This window comes from Engystomops pustulosus, chromosome 10, assembly GCF_040894005.1.
Source record: "Engystomops pustulosus chromosome 10, aEngPut4.maternal, whole genome shotgun sequence".
Lineage (NCBI taxonomy): Eukaryota > Metazoa > Chordata > Amphibia > Anura > Leptodactylidae > Engystomops > Engystomops pustulosus.
Genome location: NC_092420.1, coordinates 69,436,820 through 69,463,561, shown reverse-complemented (window position 1 = coordinate 69,463,561; position 26,742 = coordinate 69,436,820). Strand labels below are relative to the sequence as shown.

At 39.5% G+C, this 26,742-nt stretch overlaps 1 protein-coding gene across 2 annotated transcripts in view; it reads right to left on the bottom strand.

The window, feature by feature from the left end:
• DPYD (dihydropyrimidine dehydrogenase) overlaps positions 1–26,742 on the bottom strand; it is a 654,802-nt gene that overhangs the window by 378,349 nt on the left and 249,711 nt on the right. For both annotated transcript variants that reach the window (XM_072127199.1, XM_072127200.1), the window contains 3 exons: positions 21,456–21,652; positions 19,770–19,851; positions 10,494–10,581 (listed from right to left, as the gene is read on the bottom strand). In XM_072127199.1, the coding sequence (XP_071983300.1) occupies positions 10,494–10,581; positions 19,770–19,851; positions 21,456–21,652 (367 nt within the window). The remainder of the gene's footprint in view (positions 1–10,493; positions 10,582–19,769; positions 19,852–21,455; positions 21,653–26,742) is intronic.

Genomic DNA, 26,742 nt, shown 5'->3' with positions numbered 1-26,742 from the left:
ACAGCTACAGGTTATAGGGGTTAATATATTTTATGTTTATTTTGCACGTTTTTTCACAATTCAGCAATAGAGTTCTGCATAATATAAAAAGTCAATGGTTGAAGACCAGTAACCTACAGTATGTGAACAATCCACCCTAGTCATAATCTACCCTCTGACACAATTTCCCTTTTTGCATGTGTTGGACTAGCAGCAAAGTTTTTAAGGTTCTGTTTCAGGGGGTGGGGGGGATACAAGATTATAATTTTAGTTTTGCTGGGATCTGAATTTTCACAGTAAACAACAGTTTAGGCATAACACTGTAATAAATGGTAAAACATGTATGTTTTTAACACTTTCGATATGCCAGTTCTAGGGTAACTGGGTGGTGTATAGGGTGACGTTAATGACTGGAGGGGCAAAACCTTTTTTGTTTTTTTGTATATATTTTGTATGTATTATTTTCTATTTATTATTTGTTTTTTTACTTTTATTTTTCTTTACAGCCCTCAAAGGTAAGAATTGACTTTTAGATATTTTCCTTTTTTTACATTTATCTTTTCCACTGTAACCTGGGTTGCTCTGCAGCCTCAGTTACAGGTGAAAAGGGGCATGCAAACAGTTACATTTGTCACTGTTTTGACTATCTTGGGTTTGGATAGACCCAGCAGCAGCCGTTCGGAACTGCTTTCCCAGCGGTGAGATGTTTTATCACATGAGGCTGTGTAGCAGCCCAAAGCACAGCAGGGGACCCGACCTTGGCAATCCGATCAGTCTAAAGCCTGGGGTGTAAGTATGCTATGCTACAACACTGGCTCTAGGCACCATGGCGACATTAAGCTGTTAAATAAATAAATATATATATATACAGGCAGTCCCCTGGTTACATACATGATTGGTTCTGTAGGTTTGTTCTTAAGTTGAATGTGTATGTAAGTCGGAACCGTATACTTCATAATTGTAATCGCAGCTAAATTTTTTTTTGGTCTCTGTGAGAATTGGATTTTAAAAATGTAGGGTTATCATAAGAATCAGGACTAACAATAAATCTTAATTGCAGACACCTCTGATAACTGTTATATCTGTTTATTAAAGCCTAGGGATAAAGTACAGTAAATTACCAACATCCAGATGTCCGTCTGTAACTGGGGGTCGTCTGTAAGTGGGGTGTTCTTAAGTAGGGGACCGCTTGTGTATATATATATATATATATATGTGTATATATATATATACAGGCAGTCCCATGGTTACATACAAGATAGGGTCTGTAGGTTTGTTCTTAAGTTGAATTTGTATGTAAGTCGGAACTGTATACTTTATCATTGTAATCCCAGCCAGAACTTTTTTTGGTCTCTGTGACAATTGGATTTTAAAAATGTTGGGCTGTCATAAGAATCAGGATTAACAATAAATCTTCATTACAGACACCTGTGATAACTGTTATACCTGATGATTGTAGCCTAGGACTAAATTACAATAAATTACCAATATCCAGAGGTCCGTTTGTAACTAGGGGTCGTATGTAAGTCGAGTGTTCTTAAGTAGGGGACCGCCTGTATATATATATATATATATATATATATATATATCTATGAAAATAAAATGGCTTGCTGACATTTTTTCTTTTTTTTTTTTTTTTTTCCATTTATACTTTGGATGAACTGAGGTCCTGGTTCTGGGAAGTGCACCTGAGTGGTATTTATTATCTTGAGTGCTGCTATATATATATAGTCTGATGTCTGTAATTTAGTGGGGTAATAAATGGTCAATCAATAAAAAAAAGAAACAATAGAAAAGAAAAATGTACAGCTGGTGTAATATTATTGCAATCACTTTAATAATGTAATATTCAGGCAAACTCATAAATATGTTGTCTATACAAAGCTAACGGTCCGTATTAGGAACAACTCATTCAAGATTTGCCTTGCCTTTGGTCTAAGCCAATGTTGCTTCAAATGTTCTTGACATTGGTACATAATCCCTTTTAATACTTTAAAACACAGGGGCTTATTTACTAATGGTCGCAGATCGCACTTTTGTCGGACTGTTCACCGTTTTCGAGATTTGCACAGCTAAGACAGGTATTTACCAGGGGATTGCACTAAGATTGTGTTGCACGCCATCAAGTTGTGGCACAGCTGCGCTGGCTTTCCTGAGACAGAAATGGGGGGGCATCGGACGATCCAACTGACTCGGAAAGAGCACGGGATTTAAGATTCAGTTTGTGTCACAAGACAATGCACTTACATACACCAGGACGAAGATGGTGAAGTCTTCGAACCTGAGCGGGGAATCGCACAACCTTAGTGAATTGCGCCAGAGTGCATTATTGTCAGACAATCCGTGCTTCGTGAAATCCTCCGGACGGGTAAGTAAATGTGCCCCACAGGGTTTATTTTTATAGAAAAGGTTCTGGTCTTGTAAATTATTTTAAATGTTTAACATTTTAAGTTTTCACTAAAACGATAACAGAAGCCCAATGAATGTGAAGCCATAAGCATTTTAACCGATTTGTTAGACTTCTTTTATTATCATATATGCAACATTACAAGATTTCTCCAGATAAGGTCTGAAAATATTCGGTGTCTGAAAATCGCTAGTTGTAGAAATTTACAAATTGATTTGCTGTTCTCTAATCCATTTACATTTGTATATGTACCTCTTCACTCAGCTCCACCAACCCTATAATTATGTTACTCTGCATCACCTATAACAATACAATACAAATTTATTGATCCCACGGGAGAAGTTGCTTTGTACAAGTGGTCTGAGCATGAAATTACATTTCGGTAAATAAGTAGAAGGAACACCAGGGACTATACTGCTTGGTTCAGTTGTAACAAGTTTTGGCTGTTCCCGGTCCGTGACCTGTTGGTACCAATTGACTTTATTAAACAGATCAACCAATTTACCTCTATGTCCGACAGTTCATTTGGAGGTAACGATTGCTGATTGTACTTAGTTGTTCGGCCAAGATTGGGAACATGGTTTATTTCCTATAATTAACACAAGTTTGCATAGATATCTACCTTGACAACTTGACCTGAACTGACCTAGGGATTAACCGATTTCTGTCTTTTTGATTTATCTTCCCCAACAAACAACAGCAAAAACAGATGATGTTCACTTATGGTGTCATAAAACAATATTTCAGCTCACGTAACGCCTACATATTTCACATCCTTTACACATATAACGCATCGTGGAGCAGCCAATGAGGTCAAATAAATAAGTGCCCGCGAGAAACGATGGACCGTTATTATCAATTTGTTCTAAATTTATAAAAAGTATTCTGGTTACAAAATCTATTCTGTTAGTATTACATAAAATGCATTAGACTGAAGGTCGTTTCCTTCCGCCTCCTGAAAATGTACCATAGAAGCACAAGGTAGAAAATGAAAGTTTCATTCAAGGCCAAATACTATGGCGGCAGCACAATAGACCTGCAAAATAAAAATGGGCCAGTACAGTGTGTTTTATCACACCGTCTGACATAAAGCATGAATCGCTATTTTCTTACCGCGTGTAATGCATTCATCTAAATTCACATCTCTCTTGAACATACACACGCATACATCCTCCGACCACCGAGCTATTTTCCCTACATTTAAAGAAGGTTACAGCACATTAAGTTGAACCTTCATTTCTGTCGGAGATGATAGATGTAAGAATTCCAACTGAGTTTACTTTATGAAGCAGCTAAATGATTTATATTCAGGAGCACATTAAAATCCCTGTGACAAAGTGAACTCGAGCTGAAGGGAAAAAAAAAATCTGGATTGCAAAAAAAAAAACTCTTTGCAAGTAATGTGCTTTCATTTTTCAGATGTTGCAACTCATTTATTTTATTCAGCCGCACATACTTAAATCTGCAAGATACTGCAAGCACCCAGCACCTCCGAAATAATACATCATCTCTTACAGATGTTTCCACCCGCTGCAAGGCTGCCGCTCATTAATCAAACATTATCCCTTGCCATCAGTGCCCAGTCTTGGAGAGAAAGTGGCACTTCATTTAAAATTTTGACTTTCATTCACCATTCCCTTCCTGACCCTGTGCTATATTTGTTTCCAAGTCTTAACATTAAAGAAGTCTGTTTTCTAAGTCTTGGAAATCTTAGAACCGATTTTGCATTACAATACAGCAGAGCCGCAATTTACAAACAAGGCTGAATAATATTTGGGCCACTGCAGTTCAGAAAGCAACATCAGAGTACAAAATATTTTATCTACAGATGTGCGTTAAATCACCCCACTTGTGAAGGTAAAATCGGGCAGGGCACTTTATAAGCTTTCCAGAAACACCTTTCCTATTTCCTTCATGATTTAGAGAAAATTCAGCTTTTCTCATTATGAAAACGAGCTACACGGTGCACCAAAGGTTGGGGTGCCACACCCTTTTCAGTATGTAAACTACCCAATGTATTAATTTATTACCACCCCTTTATACAGAAGTTAGCGTATATACTTGAGTATAAGCTGACCCGAGTTTAAGCCGAGACCCCTAATGTTACCACCATAAACTGGGAAAACCTATTGACTAATAGTGTGCTCCGGTCGGCAGATCGCATGGACACGCCTCTGCCGGCTAATACAGCACAGAGAAGATAGGAGAGGAGCCTTCAGAAGGTGAGTATGTCATTTTTTTTTTTTTTAATTGACTCATGTATAAGCCAAGAGGAGGTTTTTCAGCACATTTTGTTGTACTGAAAAACTCAGCTTATACAAGAGTATATACGGTAAAGGGAACCTTTCAGGGTGATTTGTGACACTAAACCACCCACAGGTCTATATGTACCAGTTGCTTAATGTCCACTACATGGTCTTATTACAAAAAAACAAACATTTATACTTATCTGTGTCTGTAGATCCCCGTGCCTGCTGGTTGCAGCTGGTAAAGCTGGAATGGAACACAATGGCTGCACTGCGCAAGCGCCTTGGGTATGGCGCATGCATAGTAAAGCAAAGAGAGTGCTCCAACTTCGCACAACTCAAGAGGAGTTGCCAATGTGGGATCTACCTCATCAGACCTAGGTATAAAGTATAAAATGTTTTTTTTTTTTAAATTTAGGACACAAAACATAAACCACAGGTCCGTATGGACCTGTAAGTGGTTTGGGTCCCCAAACCACTGAAAGGTCCTCTATAACACTGAATAAAAGCATTAACAGTAGAAAATAGATACACCAACTGTCACACTAACACCCCTTGTTCAAATATAGCTCACAATTCCGGTGCTATTTTAAAGATGCTAAATTTGCCTGATGATTCTGTACTACGCCTTGGCTGCCACCACAGACAAAGTCGCGCCTGTGGAATGACCTGGGCTCTTGCGGCCGGTTCTGGTTAAAACCAGGTACCATTTAGACTCCGGTCCCAGGTGTGGGCTTACGCCATTGTCCGCGGTGGTCCAGGGGATCCACTACCTCCTATCCTGACAGTTTTATTGAAAAGCTAGTCAATTTGTGACAAATATCTCAAGACATGTCCACCCAGGAAGTTAAGGAAGGACACATCTGTACATGTGTGGTATATATAGATACATTGCATTCTATTTTCTATATAAATGCACCAATTTCTTTGGAAGTAACAAATGAATAAACTATAACAAGCTAAATTTAGAAATGACTTTTCTCTGCACCATTGACCACATTAGCTGCACAAATTCTTACATTTATTTCAAAGCCTTTGTGCTAAATTGTTCTTGCTTTTTAGATGGAATGTTAAAAAAAAATCAAACACTTAGTTTTGAAAAGAAAAGAAAAAAAATAATTGCAAAAAGAAAAAAAAAACACATCCTAGATAGAATTTAAAAGGCCTCTTTAAAAAAAATCCATCTGAAATATTTCTGAAAGGACTAAGACAAGTATATAAATACAACAATGAAGCAGCATATAAAGCAATATTCATTATAGTGCGGGAAGCACAAAGTACGGTGCCTTTATCTATGAATAGCATGTCCTCATACATGGCAGTTTCTCATTACAGAGAAAATAAAGAGGTACTGAACAGCCAAAGATAAAATGCTAGTGTGGACATTTACAAGAATATTTGTTAAGGAAAAATGTGTATGTTGGTCATGGTCCTCTCTTGACACACACTATTCAAGTTTAGATGGAACAAATCAATATGTCATTTTAGCAAGACATGGCAAGAATGTGCTTCTCTACTATAATAGACAAAATGACATTATCCTCGGTGGAGGGAGCGAACACCCAGAAGGAGTGTACAGAGCAGTATTTTCTAGAGAACATAGCCATATATGTATTAATTCAACATCTGCAAAGAGTTTGTATGTTCTCTCCGTGTTTGAGTGGGTTCCTCTAGATCCTATGGTTTCCTGCCACACTCTAAGACATACTGGTAGGTTGATTAGATTATGAGCCCCATTGTGGACAGGGACCCATTTGGCAAGCTCTGTGTAGCGCTTCATAATCTGTGTGCGCTATATAAATAATAATTATTATTTTTATCATCATACATTGCGGTAGTTATGGCTCTCTTCTCATTGTGCTGATTTTGCCCAGCAAACTTCATCAGAACATAATGGGTACCTGCCCCAGAACCCAAGATCCACCTGGAAGAAACCAGATGTCCTGTATATATACCTCTCTAAGAATTGCTATAAAGCTTTCGGGACTAGGTATGGACCCCATAAGAGAGTTTGGTCTGAGAACTGGAGGAATTTCCTGGACCGAACCATGAACCATTGGATGATCTTAGCATTTTAGCCCAGTCCAGTGATAGGAGGTTCAGCCTGGGAAATTCCTTCAGAGCGCGGAGTGTTTTTCTAACAGTGATTAAAATCCATTAAAATGGGTGCAAATTGACCATAAAAATGTACCCAATGTATATTTGAAGGAAGTTTCCATCGACATGTGACTTTACCCTAACCCACTCCCTTGTATCCACTCTTTATTTGAGGATTGGTTTGTTGCAATGGAGAATCTTTAGAAGGGCACTAGAAGAGGGAATATTAGGACTAATACCTAGGCATCCAATCATTGGTCAAATCCAACATCAGTAAAGTTTTATTTGTCTTTTTAAATGTGTAAATTGGAAACATAGGAAACCAAGCAGGGCAATCCAGTGGCGGGGATATAGACATTTCTTGTGATCAGTCATTTTTAGAGGAAGAATAGTGAGAAACAGGAAAATGTAAGGTCGTAAAGTTTTGATAAGGGAAAAGTAGTAATATCTACCAGACTGGGTCAGAGAACCGTATCTTCCAAATTGCAGATCCTTTGGCAATGTTCTTGTTTGGAATTACTAGAACTTGTCACAAATAGTCTAAGGCATAACATCCATAGAAATGACAGCAGGTTTGTAGATGCCCAATAGTCGTTATTGTGCCCGGAAAATAAAGAATTGCCCATTGGTTTTTGCTTCACAGATTTAAATCTGTCTACAATGGTCACAACATTACCACAAAACAATCATGGAGCGGTGAAAGAAGGTGACCTGATCTGGGGAAGCAATATTTCTTTTACATTCAGTGAGTGGCCGGGTGGACATGCATCTCTTACATAGATAAGTGGCAGGATCTGCTACAGGATGTGTGTTATAATGAGCCGTGCACCTGTGTGATCAGATTTCGGTCCACTGGAAGTAAACATAGAAGCTTTCTATAGGACAGCAAGCAGAGATCTAGAAAACCACAAGGAATTGATACAGAGAGTATATTGTATACTTTTTCATCATACAAAGAATAACATTAATTTGTCGAAATGGGAGCATCCCTTTAATATTATTTTAGATTAGGTGGAGTTGGTCATAGTGTAGTTTCATACTTTATCATATGTTAACACTTACAAAATATCAATAAAATAATACAATAGATAGAAAGAAGCTAATGGGCGCTTGTCCAGACTCTGGGCGTAAAGGGGTTGGCTACTTTACTTAATGTGTTTATAATGTGTGTGTAAGTATAGTGGGCAGGATATTAGTTACATGTGTATCTAGTCTTCAGTTGACCTTTCCAATGACTACATTCTCCATCATGTACTACTCCAGGGGATTATACGTTGGACTTTTTACTCATCAGAACATACTGTATATTCAAGTTCCCTACTATAAATGACAGCGACGATCATGTGTATATTACTAGGATAGTGATCATTTGCTGAAAATGACGCATAATATAAAGGCAATAATAAGTACAATTTACATCCTCCCCAGATTCCCTTCTCGGAAAATGTATTCCAGCCATTTATCCTCAGCATAAGCTTTTTCGAAATACAATCCTTCATTATGTGGAATGAAAATGGTAACAGAATAGCAATAACCACGGAATGTTTCCTAAACATAAAATAAAATGTAGCCAAATGCATCAGCTGTGCAGGAGTCATTTACGGATACTGCCCATAATGTACATATTACGCAGATAAATGCCTGCTATACCATCGTGTTGGCACTTTAATACCATATAAATTCACAGGAAACCACTTGAATTTGTTTTTTATGATTTGAGATGTGGAACACAAAACACGCAAACACTTCACGCCGCAAAAGCTTGATTTGATGCATGCTGCAAGTACGTGAACAGAAAGCCGCTTTCTCGTTTTACTCATGTGATATTGCGATGCGATGAGCCAGGACCGTACATGCAGTTTTCTGCCGTGATGAATTAATATGTCTTATGCACTGCATTCACAAGTGTTTGAAGGAATACGGATCAACTCAGGTGAAATGCTTAAAGATGTAGAAACCAGTGTTTACTCCTGAACACCATTAGAGGAACCATATATCTCTCAATCATCTCAGTTCATTGAGTAAACTGACAAGAGGCAGCCTATGCACGGGGGAAAAAAAAAAAGTCCAACACTTGACAAATGCTTTTTCTCCTGACATGTTGTAAATTTAGATAATTCAAACCTACAGCATATGGCTACGCTTATGGAACAGAACATTTTCTTGCATTGCAAATGTTTATTGCATCACTAGGTATAAAGGATGTAGAGAAGAAGTGTAATGTGATCATTTGTCAGAGGAATAGTTATACAGCCGACAAGAAGCTCCGGCACAGAGCCTTCCATCAGATTAGGGAAAAGTTTCCAATTTTCACAAGCTCAACACTCTAATAAGATCTTGTATCAGGGAATTATATAAATAGGTGTCCTGTTAGATAGGACTAAGACTGGAATTACCACCTCCAAACATCCTGATGAAGGGTGAGACAATGGGTGAGACACATTAAAGGAGGTGAGACACATTAAAGGGTGAGACACATTAAAGGAAATCAACCAGCCAAAAAAAACCCCCATAAAATCTTCTGCAAAATACTTCCCCCCGCTCCTCTTAATCTTGATTCCGGTGCTGTACGATGCTACTCTTGACAGGCCTGGATCACCTAGAGAAGTTATAAAGTAGCGAAGAAGCATGAGGAACGGGGACAAGATGTCCGGCATTCTAGGCTGCTAAAGGGAGAGCGAGGTGACGTGACACGTGAGGCGTGATTTCAGACCCCCCCCAGCATGGGAGAGGGTGGTGGAGAGGGTGTGCATAAGCAGCAGCCCAGAATTCTGCACATCTTGTCTCTGTGCTCCGTGCTTCCATTATAACTTTCTTCTCTTAGGAGATCCCGGTGTGTCAAGACTAGCGACCGACAGTGATGGGCTCAAGATGAAAAGGAGCAGGGGGAAGTATTTATAGGGTTTTTTTTGTTTTTGGATGGTTGATTTTCTCTAAACTCTAAATGGTAATATAGACTTGCCAATTTTGGCTACCCCAGTTGGCCAACTGCTGCTTATAGGGCACTGATGTCTTTCCCTGATGGCCATCTTCTCAAAGAATGAGATGAAGGATTTCAGTAGCTCAATCCTTTTGTTCTTGGGGAAGAGTCAACACCCACCTGTCACCCACCTGTCAACACCCACCCACACCCACCTGTCCACTGCAGTCCACGTGCTACAGCATTGAATATAATGCAGTATCAGGGGCACGGCACTAATGGGAGGAAAACCGAAAAGGCGGAGAAGGTAAAGCAAAAGTTTTTTGGGTTTTTACAGCCCTGTCCCATCTGGATAAATCATTTTTTTTTAAAGGCTGGAAAACCCTGTAACATTTTTTTTTTAAAACATCCAGAACCTGATGTTTTTAGCAGAAATGGATAATATTCTTATATTGAATATTAATCCCGGTACATCACTCCCAGGACAGATACTGGCAGAGGTGTCTACATGAAAACTCACACATCCAAGTCAATGGCCGTCTAAAGTATATTGTCACTATGGGCAGATAATTCTATAGCTGGTCTCCATATCTCTGAATTTCTCCATGTACGATGAGGCTATTATAACCATGTTATGCTCCATTGTGTCTTAGCCACGTCTGTTTACTTGTCATACAGTATTTGTCTATTATACCAGTTATTGTATGTGCAATGTCTTGGCCAACTGTGTAATGAAACTATACAAACTAGATGCTCCTCTATTCACGTCTAAGGGGACATTATGCAAATTCTTCTAAGCAAACATATTGTGAAATGGAAACAAACAGTGATAAGGACGACTTACCAATCCCAATGAATATTGCCGCAAATCCCTCTTCCTTCAGAGATCTTATATTCATTCCATGCATTCCCAGGCCCTTGCCCTCAATTACCTTATAAAAGAAAATACATTGCCAATTAAGAAAACTAATGTAATGTAACCTAATAAGGGAGAAGAGTGTTTGGAAACAGAGTAAAAACTTTGAAAGCCTGGAGGAGAATAAGACAGGATAGATAAGACAAAGAGGAGACATAATATGATTTGCAAAATGCTCATTAAAATGTGATTAGAAAGAAGGTTCTTTTTCTATTTCTAACAATGCACAGAGCAGGGAACAGACGTCCCGGATCTCTAACCACATTGTATGGCACAAGGAGAAACTACCAAGGCTTTGTAAGGTAAAGGGGCTGCTAATAATTCATAGTAACCACTTTTCTACATAGTGCCCAACCTCTGTTATTCTTCCAAGGTTTGTATGAAAAAATGGACAACTTGTGTCTACCATTCCCTTAAATACCATTTACATGTTACATTAAAATAATCCACTATAGACACTATGTGCCTCCTGCTCTATAACATGTTGCCCGGAGATAGGAAACTTTGTAAAATCTACTCAGCTCCTCCTGCTCTATAACATGCTGCCTGCAGATAGGAAGCTTTGTGCAATCTACCCAGCTACTCCTGTTCTATAACATGCTGCCTGCAGACAGGACAATTTGTACAATCTACTCAACTCCTTCTGCTCTATAACATTCTGCCTACAGATAGGAAATTTATACAATTTGCTCAGCTCCTCCTGCTCTATAAAATTTTGCCTAAAAATAGAAATCATTTTACAATCTACTCAGCTCTTCCTGCTCTATAACATGCTGCCTGCAAATAGGATACTATGTACAATCTGCTCAGCTCCTCCTGAGTTATATCCTATTTATGCTGCCGACAGATAGGGCACTCTGTACTATCAGCTAAGCTCCTTCTGTTCTGTAATAGGACTTACACGGGGAGATTTAGCAGAAGTGTCAGAGGTAAAACTGTTCTAGTTGCCCATGGAAACCAATAAGAGCTTATCTGTCCTTTTATAAACAGCTGTGGGAAAATGAAAGCTGAGCTCTGATTTGTTGCCATGGCCAATTAGAACTTTCGGCAGTCAGACACTTCTGATAAATTTCCCTTTATGTACAGTTTATTCAGCTCTTATTGGTCTACAAAATGCTAGCAGCAGATGGGATGCTATGTACAATAAGTTTAGCTCATCCTGCTGTATAACATTCTGCTTGCAGATAGGTTTCTATGTACTTGGTAAAAAGATGCACTGAAGATGCCCTATATACTGCTTTGTATAATGAAGCACGGCAGACAATAGGGCAGATTTACTTACCCGGTCCTGTCGCGATCCCGCGGTGCGTTGTCCGACGAGGATTCGGGTCTGCCGCGATTCACTAAGATCGTGTGCTCAAGTTCCTGCTTCTGCGCTAAGGTCTGCCGGAGTTCACCTGCTTCTTCCTGGTGCATGTGAGTGCTTCATCTTGCGACACAATTCCGTTTTTAAATTCTGCGGTTTGTTCGAATCCGTTGGTTTGTTCGAACCCGATTTCTGTCGCATTCAAGCCGGCGACGATGCGCCACAATCCGATCGCATGCGCCAAATTGCCCCGGGTTTCCGAAAATAATCACGAAATTAAACGGACCCTTAGTAAATGTGCCCCAATGTGTACAGGGACATAACCCAAACCAGTAGCATCCACTTCACAGTTTTTGCAGAAATTTCTAGATGGAGTAACAGAGGTATGGTACATCAAGTAGCATACAGTTTAGACGCTTCACACTTTTTATTTCATGGCGATTGTGACACAATTCGTCCCAGAAGTAGAAGATCATTTGGAGGGGCGGGGGGTGCTGTGTGTGAACATTTTGTGATATGTGTGTTTAAAGGGAACCTGTCAGCAGAAATTTTCCCTCGATCATTGCTCCCCGTGACATCATCAGGAAGCGGGAAAATGGTGTTGCGCATGTGTTGTCAGCATTTAAATGGGTTTAAAGGGTTAACATCCTTGGAAGCTACCGGTCGGTGTGAGCCAAACCCAAAGATGGAAACAGATTTCCATCTTTGATCCAAGTTTTCTTACTGACCATGATGATACTATATTTAATATGATACCATTTAATTAAAATATCATTTTAAAATTGCTCATTTGCATATTTGTATCCAGATTTTTTTGTTAAACTATTTTTTAAAGAGTTTTATTATAGACAGCAGTCACCAAGTGGCAAAACATATGTTACAAAAATGGGGTCAGAAGTAGGAGAATATATGTTCACATTTCACTTCTAATCCCTTTGAAGCTAGGACAACCTTTACCTTCAGCCACCATACATTTGCATACATTAATGTAAATTGCATTAGATTAGGTTGGATTGTAACCTTCCTATCTTTGTCCTTTACAGGTTCTGTGCATGGAGTCCCCGAAGTATGATCAGTATTCACCATGAAATGTATGAATGATCCTTTACTAAGTTTTTAAAGCAAAAAAATAAATGATGGAGATGTAACGTCGTTATCCCGGTAATGTACTCCGGCATGATTTGCTTTGAATAAGAACATTTCTGTGTTGTGTATTTTTGTAAGCCATATCTACAATTTCCCTCTTGTTATTGTCTATCTTCAGTGGTTACGTCGTATGTTTGCGCAGCGCTGATATCCTGGGGAGAGCAGGGAGCTGGGGGTCATGGCACAATAATGGAAATATGTGGAAATTTACTGCAAAAAGCAAACATCTCATTACTGGATGCCTGCATTGCAGAATGCCGGTAGCCTACTAAAAGCGTACCGTATGCAATTTTTCTATTTTTCAGAATATAAAAGAGTCCAATCCTGTGCAGTAAGTATACTTTGTGCATAAAACTCCATAAGCATGATGGTATTGTTCCGTAAAGTAGAGTATACCTTGTAAATATTTACATGCCATTACGTACATGGTGGAAAGTGTATGGGAATGGCTTGGGGTCTATTAGAATAGTGTACATTGAACTGGATGTAAATGGCTCGAGGAGCTATTGTATGTTTTATATTAGATTCATTTCGGTGAAATACTGTAAAGCAAAGCTTCATTTTGAGCGGCTTCATGAAATCGTAGACTAATAGCTGATTAGAGTGGGCTCTATAAGCCGCATGGGAAATTTCTATACAGGGCTCGATGTTAGAGGTCTACTGCATCTGTCTATGGTGCCTGCATATTGTAGTCTAACAGGTGAAGGAAAGAAAATATTACATATACAACATGAATAAAAGTACTAACATAAGAGTCCTGTATTAAAATTGGTGGATAATCCAAGGGATTCGGACACTACAAATATCTACCACAGGATTTGAGTGAATCGATCTTTGTTTCAACAGGAATCTACCAATTTTATTGATCCAAATCAAATCCAATTTTTTGCCGTTTTGGTTTTGGATGAACCTGTGGCTCGAATTGTTCTGAAAATCAGTATTCAGCCTTTTCTAGTCCTCTACATCACACATATTATTTGTTATATAAAGCCTCCATTCTTGTTTCATTAACCCCTTAAGGACGCAGCCATTTTGTAGCTTAAGGCTCAGCCCGATTTTTTGGATTCGGACTTGCGTCGCTTTATATGGTTATAACTTTTGAACACTGTTACTTATCAAAACGATTCTGAGATTGATTTTTCCCCACATGTTGTACTTCATTTTAGTGGATAGTGGATATATCCGCCACGGAGCGTGAAGGGGTTAATATTCAACAGATGTTCTATTAGGGGTAAGATTAGAGTCAGCATTAGGGTAAACAAAAATTGTAGGACATTTAAGAAACAAGATAAGACCTTTTTTCCTTTTTAAGAAAAAAAATGATGTTTTACAGGACAAGATGGGGTAATAAACTAATTTCTTTGAGTAACACTTGGAGTAAAATCGTCTTGGACAGTTTCAAATTGGGCTGGAACTGAAACATTTAAAATATTTGTTGAAGCTTTCACAAATCGAATCTTGAATGATTTACTCATTTCCATTTAATACTCAGGTAGTGGTTAGGGATTGGCTGACACACTGGGGCTTATTTACAAAGGGTCCACAGATCACATTTCTGTTGGGTTTTTTCGTCATTTTCAGGGATCGCGCCACTGGGACAAATATTTAGAAGGGGATTTTGGCACACACGATCGGATTGTGGGGCAGCAGCTCCGGCTTTCATGCGACACAAATCAGGGGGGTGGGCTGTCGGACGACCCGACTGATTCGGACTAAGCATGGGATTTAACTTTAAAATTGTGTCGCAGATCAGGGAAGCAACACATTCAGGAAATCAGATGCATAATCTTATTCTACTCCGATGAACGGGGTAAGTAAATGTGCCCCAATAAATGTATCATTTATGAACAGGTTAGGTAATGTATGTCTGATCACAAGGGGTACAGTCACTTAAGCCACTTTGAACATAATAAAGGGGTACTCATTTGAATAAATGAATGCACACTACCACTATTTCATTGTCTATGGGACTGACAGAGGCAGTGGAGAGCTCAGGCCAGAGATAACATCTTCATCAGTCCCATAGATGTTAAATGGAACCGTTGTTCACATGCAAGACCCCTACTCCATTCAAATGGGAGATATGGGACCCCAGTTCTTGTGATCTTGGGAATTCCATTCATGGCCACATGAAAATATCACATATTGTATTGTATAGTATAGATGGTAATTGTTTTTACACCTCATTGACAGCCTACAAATGTCCTACGTGAAGGGGTTTTAAAGGGGTCATTAATAGTTACTGTATAGTTTCCTGCCACCATTTGGACAGTCAACAACGAGTTAGATGACATAAAATGGGTCAGTGTCTGCACAGATAAAAAATTCATAATTTCAAATACATGTCAGGGAGAAAAGATGCCAAAGGTGTAGAAACACTTAAAGGGAACCTACCACCACAAATCTACCTATAAAGGTAGATCGGGTGGTAGGTGGATCAATGGGACGTGAGGATAGCCCTTTTAAGGGCTAATCCTCACGTCCCCACACTTTTTTAGTAACTTTTATTAGACTTTTATGCAAATTTTATTATGCGGTTACTGGGGCGTGAAGTAGCCGCATCTGAGGTTACATGGAGCAGCTACTCCACGCCTCGGTAGCCTCTTTTCTCCTCCTACTCACCAAAAGAGGCATGTAAGCTCAGATGCGGCTACTCCACGCTCCAGTAGCCGCATAATAAAATTTGCATAAAAGTCTAATAAAAGTTACTAAAATAGTGCGGGGATGTGAGGATTAGCCCTTAAAAGGGCTATCCTCACGTCCCATTGATCCACCTACCACCCCTTCTACCTTTATAGGTAGATTTGTGGTGGTAGGTTCCCTTTAAAAAAGAGAAGAAATAAGGGTCGTGCCTGAAGTTCAGGTTCAAAATATGAGCAGATTTTTTGAGATTGCAATGGTATTTTACAGACCTGTTCTCTTTAATATTTCAGATAGATTACTAGGAGCATCTAGACTGAAGAAACAATTGATCCAAATCTTCCTCTGATCATACCTAACAAGATCTCACCAGGCTACCTTGTGAGGCTGATTTATGGTCTAAAAAGTCAAGCTTAATCAATGCAAGAAATTCAACACAGCTGGATGTAATGTTGGCAAAAGGTAAGTAAGGAAGAATATATTTTTCAAAATCTTGTGGTTTTAAAACATGATATGAGAATGTTATCTTAAAAAATGGCAGATTTGGATTCACTACACACTTTTTCTTAAAGGGAATGTACAAGGTAGTAATGACATGGCTTCTATGTTTCAGAAACATTGCCACTCCTGGCCATAGTTTGTGACAGTATTGTATGGAGCTACATTGCAATGCCATATGCTGCCCATTTTAAGGGTTTGTAGCTTTTTTTGGAAGAAAGCAGACATGTTTTTAAGCTTTTGATGCATCTGCAACATCCCCCACCTTGGCCTAGCCTTTTCTTGGGGCCTGGAGGCAGCCAGGGCCCAGAATACCGGAGTGGCTGGTGGTTGCCAGCGGTAGGCTGATGTCATGGTGCTTGGTATGGGGACCGGAGGGCTGTCCTACAGTCTGTCTCCAGTAGGTGGTGTGTGCAAGAAATATGGAGGGAGAGGCTGCTGTACTGGTTCTACATGGGGCAATCACTGAGTGTCAGTAATATATGTCCCTGGGTGATGAATGGGGAGCCTTGGTGGTACAGCCTTACCCAGGGAACAGACGGAGGCAACGTTGTGCAAAATAACTCACGGTTCTTTATTGGAGCAACTGCAGGCAAACGGCCAAAACGATCTTGGAACATATTCTGGATTACTGGAGATACCGGATTACTGTAGTGGTCATGGAGAGTGGTCCTCAGGAATGGTTCACCAGCCTGGTAGTAGGTGCAGGCTGGGATGGAGCTGTGTCAAGTTGTGGATGCTGCAGCTCTTGTCCTGGGATTAGCTGAGTTTCAGCGCTGATGGTGCACAGACACTATCCCTCTCTTCACTCTGTGACAGGATGTGCTCTATAGTGAGAGGTGAGGCCTAAGAGGCCTGTGGTCAGAGCATGTGCTCCAAGTTCTTTCTGGAACTGACCAGGGGCCTAATAGACTGACCTAAGAGACCTCGATCCTAAGAGACCTAGCCCCTCCCTGTCCAGGGGTTTTGTTATACTGGTCAGGTGGTGGCTAACTCCAGTGTACATGGTACAATACAATTGGTAGACAGAATCACATCCACTTAACCCTTGCATGTTCAGGCAGAATCTACAGCTGCTGATTACCTAATAACACAGTGTTAGAACTTACTAGAAGGTTCATGACTCCTTCAGACAGCTCCCAACCTGGAGAGGGCGCTGTTCGTATCTAATCTTCAGTCCATTTATTGGCAGGGGTGTTGTACATCTATTTAATAAGCGTATCACAATTTATTGCCTGCAGGAACCATGGTTCAAATGACGTCCCATGTCCTATTCACTTCCAGTGGACACTCCCATTTCTGTGGTTGGAGGGGTGTATCAAAGAATGTACTGCCCCTTCAGTCACCGGAAGCCAGCAGGACACAGGACATCACAGAAGAGTCCTGAGTCCTGTTTCAGGAAGTTTATGTGACCTATGGCTACCGCAGGCAATAGACAAAATGCAGTTAGTATAATAAGATTGTCCCTATTAAGGTCTTGTATTTAGCCTGGTAAGGCTTCTTATTAGTGGCCAATCCCGTTTTAAATAAAATAAAAGCAACAACATTCATCTGCTCCTCTTCCTCTTTGTTCCTCCTCCTATGGTCGGGTAGTAAAAGTTCTCCTTCCGGAGACTGCCAATTAACGTCGCTGTGTAGGCATGAGAAGTCTTATATCCATGGATGTTTCACTAGGGGGATTCTGGGAAAATATGCAAAGTTTTCCAGGTTGGGATAAGGAAAACCAAGTCTCTTTTAGCTACCTTGATCCCTTGACATCATGCATGACCTTCAGGAAGCCTTATGAAATAATGCAGGATTAAAAACAAACCAGAATATATATTCCAGAAGGAACAGACTCCCAACTGTAGATGTTTTGACATTATTGAGTAGGGAAATGGTTTGGCTGGGTGAGAGGCTTGTGACTAGGGTCGTGAAGTAAGAGTTCTCCTCATGGTGAATTAAGGTCACCGTATAGGTGTGTGGAGTTTTATAAACATGGATTCTGCACTAGAGGTATTGTGGGTAAATATGCAAAGTTTTTTAGGATGTGATAAGGAAAACCACGCCTCTTTTAGCTACCTTGTAAGGCAGCTCCCTTGGGCAACTGAAAAACTGAGAAGGCTGCATAACAATTTTTGGTTTCTCTATTTTTTCCTGTATATCCATGCATCTGTTGCTTATTTGGGCACATTACTGCACATTTATATACAGTTATCCATAGTCACATACATCCAGAGGAATCTATTGTATATTTATGCTCCATGAATCAATTATCTAACTAAAATTAACAAACTCACTCTGCTATATGAAAGTTGAGAGTATTTCTGCAGAATGAGATTGTTCATGGGAGAGGTTAGGTATCAAGTAGCATTGAAATGAAACAAGGTCCTACGAGAATTTCTTTTTTTATCTTCACAAATGATTCCTACATTGGTCTTTTAAATGTAATTTAATTTACTCTGAAGTCAAGCTCTCTCCTCCTCAGAATGTTCCCAATATTTTTATTAACATAATTTACTAGATAATCAGCCAGCACTATGAACCGGGACATGGGGGGGCACTCCAACAGCCAAGTCCCAGTATACTCAATTCATCCACCATCTCACTAATCCTCCTCCCACCGGTTCTCCTCTTGTCACATCAGTAGAATCAAGGTGACAGGTACATAACCAAATTGGTGTCTCGCTGCTGGCAGAGAGCCAAGTAATATCTAATATGTTTTTGTAAAGTTCTAAACGTTTCAAAATGTTTTCAAAACTCGTCAGTGAAGAAATTGGGATGATATTCCTAACGATAGGTTCGCTTTAACAACAAATTGAATTTATAATCTACTACTAATATGTTGTTAATCAGATTAACACTTGCCAGATCATGGTCCTTCAATGGTCAAGTGTGCCACCACACTTGACCATTGAAGGACCATGATCTGGCAAGTGTTAATCTGATTAACAACATACTAGTAGTAGATTATAAATTCAATTTTTGCTAACAGGTTCCCTCATAGAGGATGACTAGACTGGGAATGTTCTTAGCCAGGCCAATCCTCTGATATGAGTGGCTCGGTTTTGATAGAAGGTTTATTGATGAGGATGGAATTAGTAGGGGTGATGTTTGGGCTGTGTAACTTGATGATTTTTATCTAAGTCTCAAGCTATTATTTTATCCCATATATATAGCCAGTGTTTCCTTAAATCACAAAGCTGCCGTCTCCAGAATAAAATGATGCAGATACCGGTAGATTTGTACTACAAAGTTAGTACGGTATAAACGCTGCTTTACAAGAAGGCATGCAGCAGTATTGGCATTCTCATATATAAGACCGTTCTACAGAAGATCTGCCTGGATGATTTTGTTCCGTCCAGCTACCACCTGGAACCCCTAAAGCAACTAAACTTTGTTTTGTTTCTTTTTTTTTACCGGACAATTAATCACATGTAGGCATGCCAAATGAGAACTATCGATTGCCCTTTTCCAGACTACTGGCATTCAGACAGCAGACAGACAAATGCCCTGAGCAAGAGGAAACATCTCTTTGCTACTGCCTAGTGTAGCTTTTAATTGTTTGCTACTAATGGACATGGTATTTAGCAGCTTACGTCTGGCAGATCAGTTTATGCTATCATTATCATTACCTTAACTCCGAGGTCCTTCATCAGCTCCATTTCAAAACTGACAACTTCGTATGGCAATCGGAACTGAGGGATTTCGGATGCACTGTGAAAACACATCATCCAGATAGGTTACAGCTTTCATTAGCTCTTGGAGGGATCTCACATAGAAGTTAATGATTATTGAATAGAACAAAAAAGCCAACGCTAATGGATCAAATGGTAGGGGTCACAAACCTTTCTATCTGCCGGGTTACCTGTTTATTATTTTCCAAACCTCTGAACAGAGCAATGCAAATATATAAAATCAAATAAAATATGTTACACTGGGAATAGAATATCAGCACCCAAATAAAAGTTTGCAATATGGTCTTATTACCTTTCCCCTTGAAGAATGAAGTCATGGGCAGATACTCAGTTCTTCTGCATCGGTCTGTGATTTGTTTAAGTGACATGTCAATTATTTTTCTAACATTTTTAAGCAATATTACCTGTTGCCTGCACTATGTTTTAGTAAAACATACAATGAATATTCAATGAACATGAGCCAGACCTACGACACATGCACAGTGCAGTTGGGGTGTAGAGGTAGTACCCGGGTTACGTACAAGATCAATTCTGTAGGATTGTTCTTATGTTGAATTTGTATGTAATTCGGAACTGTATATTTTATCATTGTAGTCCCCGACAGAATTTTTTTGGTCTCTGTGATAATTGGATTTTAAAAATGTTGGATTGTCATAAGAACCAGGATTAATAATAAAGCTTCATTACAGACACCTGTGATAACTGTTATTGCTCTTTATTGTAACCTGGGGTTAAAGGAAACCTACCACTGCTCGCATGATAAAATCATGCGAGCAGACCACCTGGTAGGCTATTTAATACTAATGCCGGCACATAGTTTAGTTAGGCACCGCGATCGTTAGTTAAGCTTAAAAAAATGTTTTACTTACATATGTAAATAGCCCTCCGGTGCTACCCCACGTCATCTTCGGAAGGGAGATGGCTTCCGATCTTTAATTATTTCCGCCTCCTTCATTGTAGCCGTCCTCCTTCAGGTGCCGAGAGCCGTGACGTCACCAAGCTCTCGGTGCCTATCGCACATGCGCAGATACTAACTCTCGCACAGCCGGCCAGCGATAGGTGCCGAGAGCTTGGTGACGTCACGGCTCTCGGCACCTGCAGAAGGACGACTATAATGAAGGAGGCGGGAATAATTAAAGATCGGAAGCCATCTCCCTTCCAAAGATGACGTAGGGTAAAGTAATTTAACAATATCCAAGGGTCCGTTTGTAATTAGGGGTTGTCTGTAATTCGGATGTTCTTAAGTAGGGGACCGCCTGTACTGTGTTGGCCACTGAAGCTGGTAAGACCTGGGACACTAAACTTTGGATGCAGAAGGACTTGAGGTTGGTTTCAGGTCAGATTAAGACCATGGGCCTTTGACTCCATGAATATTGTAGCCCCGACAAGTTTGGAATCACTGGAATGGAGGGTGTGTCCCTTCTGTCTGCTTTCAAAAAACTTTCACGAGTCTTGTGCACATGTGTATTGAGAGCAAAAATAGATGTTCAATATTTTGATTGAAACAGTTGCTTTTTGGCTTTTTCCATGTAATGTAAAAACCCTTTCCTTTCCATGATCCACTTTCGACATGTCCAAGCCAAAATGAACTCTCAGAACCAAGTATCCAATGGTTGAGCTTACCTTAAACCTCCAGAAAAATTTTGCTTCTCAAACACCGTAATATCTGAATATCCAAGCCGGGCCAGGAAGGAAGCGCAGCTGATACTCGAGGGTCCCGCACCAATAAGTGCTATCTTAGTTTTAAAAGATGTTGGCATTTTCTCCACAGGGGGCAGCATTGGATTTCTTATTTGTGGGATGCTCATTGCTTTAAAAATCTGTAGATAAATAAGAATACAATATTTTATCCATTCTAAATCACATATTTCATAGTGTTATCTATGTAGTCAGGATAGTATTGTAATGTAAAGTAAATGTAATGTTTTCAGGGAAAAAAATGACAAATCTTTCATGAGTTGGCTCATAATACCACATGGCGAGATCCTGCTTTGGAATCAACTATAGGCATTGTAGCAGGTTTTGCATCTACTTTTCCTATACTCTTGTGCATGTATAGCATGGTTAGCCATGGCTGGTATGAAATGTTACCTGTACAGAAGTCATTACAGTAAAAACATGATCAACTACTCTCAAAGAAGCCTTAAAGGGTACCTATCACAAGATTTGCAAAAGTACACCTAATGACAGGTTCCCATAGCACTATGCTAACTCTTGCCCACACTGATTTTAGCTAAAAAAAATGCATAATACCTATCTCCATAAAATGAACTTTGTAAGCCTGCCAGGAACCTACCATGTCAGAAGGAGCAGTGAGTCCCAAGGATGTGGGCTATTCATGTGACTTTCAGCTCAAGTCTGCTGGCATTTCCCTCATCCCCCTTCCCTAAAGAAGAGTTCATAAAGTGCCATGGGAACCTGTCATAAGGTTTATTAGTGCAAATCTGGTGATGGCTTCCTTTTAACTCAGAGCTGCATTTTAGCTGATCACTAATCTGACTTATATTTGTAAAATAATTTTCTTTGGGAGACAACGACTAAAATAACGTTCATCTATTAAACGTTTACTGTTTAATAGATGAACGTTATTTTAGTCGTTGTCTCCCAAAGAAAATTATTTTACAAATATAAGTCAGATTAGTGATCAGCATTACATGAAGACTTCTATGTTATCAATTTCCAATGAAGTACTTGGCATATGATTTGACAAAATGGGATGTGCTTGAAGCGGTTGTCCACTCTTTTACATAAATTACCCATGTGCTTTTGGTGTCTTAGTAATAATTTCTGAATGCTCACCAATCTATTCATCATCCCTGATGTCTCCTTTATTGCTGTGTGCAGACTCTCTCCGTGCATAGACATGTAAACAAAGATACTACACTGATAAATAGGAGGGAGCTGCAGCAGGAAATTATGACTCATGGACATTAGGAAGGACTGAAGGAGTGAGAAACAGGGAGTTGTGTAGAGATGCAAAGTGCAGAATGTGGAGAACAGGGAAAGGCTGAAGCCCTCACAGGAGGCAAAAGTACAGGTACATATACATGCAGAGACAAGGCTAATGAAAGAGATAATGAAAAGTGGTCAACCCCTTTAAATTGAAACTAAGTTGAAGATTGTACATAGTGTCATATCTTTAGGCAGCATGTCATAGAGCAGGGGGAATGGAGCAGATTGTACACAGTGTCCTATCTGCAGGCAGCATGTTAAAGAGCAGGAGGAGCTTGCAGATTGTGCTTGGTGTCCTATCTGCAGGCAGCATATTAAAGAGCAGCAGGGGCTGAGCTGATTGTACATAGTGTCCGATCGGCAGGCAGCATGTTATAGAGCAAGAGGAGCTTAGCAAATTGTACAAAGTGTCCAATCTGCAGGCAGCATGTTATAGAGCAAAAGGAGCTTAGCAGATTGTGCATAGTGTCCCATCTGCAGGCAGAATTTTATAGAACATAAAGAGCTTAGCAGATTGTCTTATCTATAGGCAGCATTTAATAAAAAAAGAAGAGCTGAGCATAATGTACAATTTAGACGTGAGACTCCCTTGATGCCTAATAAAGACACTCGTTTTTGCTGCATGGTCTAAGGATCGTCAGTGAACCTTGGTGAGTGCCATCCCACTTCTTCCATTTTACATTCACCTGAGTATAATGTACACCTCTCTTCATCAGGAGTGGTTGGGAATTGGATATATCAGAAGATAAGATGAGAGCACAAGATGGAGGGTCAAGGGACAGAACATAAAAAAATAACTGGCAGATAAAGCAAAGAACTAGGTAGAAGCACATTTAGGGAGAAGTCACGATTAGTGAAGAACAGACTCAAGCCCGCAATGTCCAGAAAGGAGTTCAGGATAGGGCTCGGCTCACCACCACTGAGCAATTGGTTTTGGAACCGAACCTAATCAGAACTTTCAGGTTTTCGGTTTGACCGAACTTGGCCAAACTTTACCCTGAATGGATCCAATTGTCCTTAATCAGGGTCATTCTCAAGTGGCAAAAGTACCAAAAGAATAGAAAGGACGACCAGGAATTTTACACAACTTTGGGCCAATTGGCATTTTTTTTTGTTTGTTTTCCCCTGGATCAACACATTTATAGGTTGGATTTCATGGACCAATTTCTTTTTCTTAACCTCATCAATGTCAAAACACAAAGCAAAGCTGACAAATATCCAGGAGGTCAGAGGTCTTTTCTTCTGATTGGTGAGAAGACATAAGGCTTTTGAAGCAAACTCGCAGAAATGGCTATTCCCCTTTAACATTGATATCAGGCCTGATGTATAAGATAGATTAACTTTACTGCATCCATTAGACTAAGTGATTCTAAGGACCATCTGTAAGAAGAATAACAATAGATCACAATGGGTATAAACAAAATGGTAAGAAATAATATTCAGAGCTTGGATGTCTTTCTGATTATGTCTCTGTCTTCACTGGTTCTCTCATTATCATGATAGCGGTCTAGTTGACTATTTCACACAGCAATGCTGGGAGTGTGCGATCGCAGTCGTTTATAGGCAAGTAACCTCTGCGCCTTGCCTTCTAGGAATATGTCCAATGTAATTTGTTTCCAGTCATTTGCTTAGAACTGCAACACTGAAACAGTGAAAAAAAAAATATCCCTATAATAGAAGATAGACGTTAAAAGAACTTATATATGATGAATAGACTAATGTGTTAAATGGTCCATATGCTGTACACTGCAATTATTACATTTATCCATGTGTAATATACATAGAAAGCAAGTAGAAAAAAAAGGGAAAAAAATAAGCCAATTATAGGAGTACACGTTTTTAAGATGATAAAAGAATCAAAATATAGCTAAAAATAATGACTGAACTTAAAGAGGATCTGTCACCCATAATTTCGGCACTAGTAAGCAGCTCCTAGTGCTTAAACAAACGCCGCAGTGTTAGAAGGATAGCATTACCGGAAACCTCCAATAACGCTATCTAACACTGTGGCCTCTTCCCTGGAACGCCCCGCTCACTCCATAAGCTGGCGGTGACTGCCAAGCGTCATGCGGCAGTCACCTCCCCTAACCACGCCCCAACCCTGCCCCCTCATGAATACATCGGACTGCTTGGCGAGCGGTCCGGCATTTACATTGCACTTCGCCGCAGTGCTAGATAGCGTTACCGGAGGTAACGTTTGTTTACGTTTGCAACGTTTGTTTAAGCACTAGGAGCTGCTTACTTTACTGCTTCCCAATTTATGGGTGACAGGTCCTCTTTAATGGATGAAGGATTGTAAACCAAGCACACTGACATATAGGTGTGTGCCCCCTCTGGCAAGATCTGCTCTTCTTTTAGCTTCCTATGCCCCAGATTTTACAAAAAAATGGTTTTAAAATTATGCAAATGAGCCTAAGGTGCTCCAGCATCCATAGTTGTTGATGGAGGCTGGAGCCGCTCAGACTCATCTGATTAAGTTTTAAAGCCTTTTTTGTTACAAAATAAGAGCTTAGGAATCTTAAAGAGGAGAAGGTTCTGCCAGAGGGGGCACACACCTGTGTGTCAGTGTGCTTCGTTTACAATCCTGGTGGTAGATTTTCTTTAAGACTGGGGACTCTTCCTGAACAAGGTTTGCCTCCTAGGGATTACAGATTTACATGAAAACTACCATCACCTCAGGTAGGTTATGGAATATTTTTTTGAGAAATATTTTGTGAAACCTGGCCGATTACTTATAAAAAAGAAAAACTTTCAAAGTCAGTTAAGCTGAGAAGAGTCATATTTTATCTCAGTTGAGTCACGCTGAAAAAGGAGATCATCACTTTAGATGCTCTATCTGTAGCTCTATAGTACCTAGAAACATGATTTCGATGTCTAATTATTAAATATAAAAATTCTCATATTCTACATCAGCCTTGTGGCTCTATGAGCTTCTGAACCAAAGTTACAGACATAGTCGGAAATACGAGCTGCCGATATTATACGTTTTGATGTTATTATAGTTATATGTGTAATTATGGGTAATTTATATTGTACTCTCTTTGTTTACACATATAGAGATTTTGTATGGCATATGTCAATTAGAGTTTTGCAATAAAGTGTTTAAAAATTAAAAAAAAATAATATATATATAACCCTCTTCAATATTGCTTTGTACTTAAGAACAAAAGATAAGGACTTTGAATTGACATTTTCCCTTCTGCCTCCAAAACTAACACATCTCAGGCAAAATATGACTCTTCTTTATTATTTTGTTGGTAAATGGTCTTGATTTTACATACGAGAAGGAATAACATTTCATACCCTAGTGAGGGAGATAGTAGCCCTAGGGGGGCAAAATCTCATGACAAAATCCCTTTCATATCACCTACAGAAATAATGATGTGCTATTATGGCATACAGTATTGTGTAGTTCTTTTTCCATCTTTCTTTGTTACGTAGCTATGCTTATTCTATAAAATAGTAAGTTACACCAAAATATATTTTTTTAATCATTTTTTCAATTGCTAGCCTAAAATATAATTTAGATACCTATAGAATTTCTGTTTGTTCTGTAGAGTTGTATATATCCTTACACATCTGGACTACAATTTTTTTTAATGTTGGGCTAAGTAACATAAACCATAGGGGCATCAGTGCAATGTTCGTTAATGTATAAATTCATTCAAAAAATGTATATTTGTGGAATAAGGATCAGACTTGGTTCTCTCAGGCTCACCGGGTAAAATTATTCCAGTGGCCGAGTATTTGTTAACCCATAGGACAGAAATCATAGTGATCTGGTTGTTTTCTGCTGGACTTTTGGCCAATTATTGTGTTAGAGCATTGGCCCTTCGAGCTTCCTCTGGCATAGTTGTTGGCCAGTTCTACATTGGAAGCAGCATAAGAAGGCAACAGAAGTCTGTTTCCATCCCTGAAGTTCACCGAAAGTGCATTGTCCGACTATAATGCAGTGTGC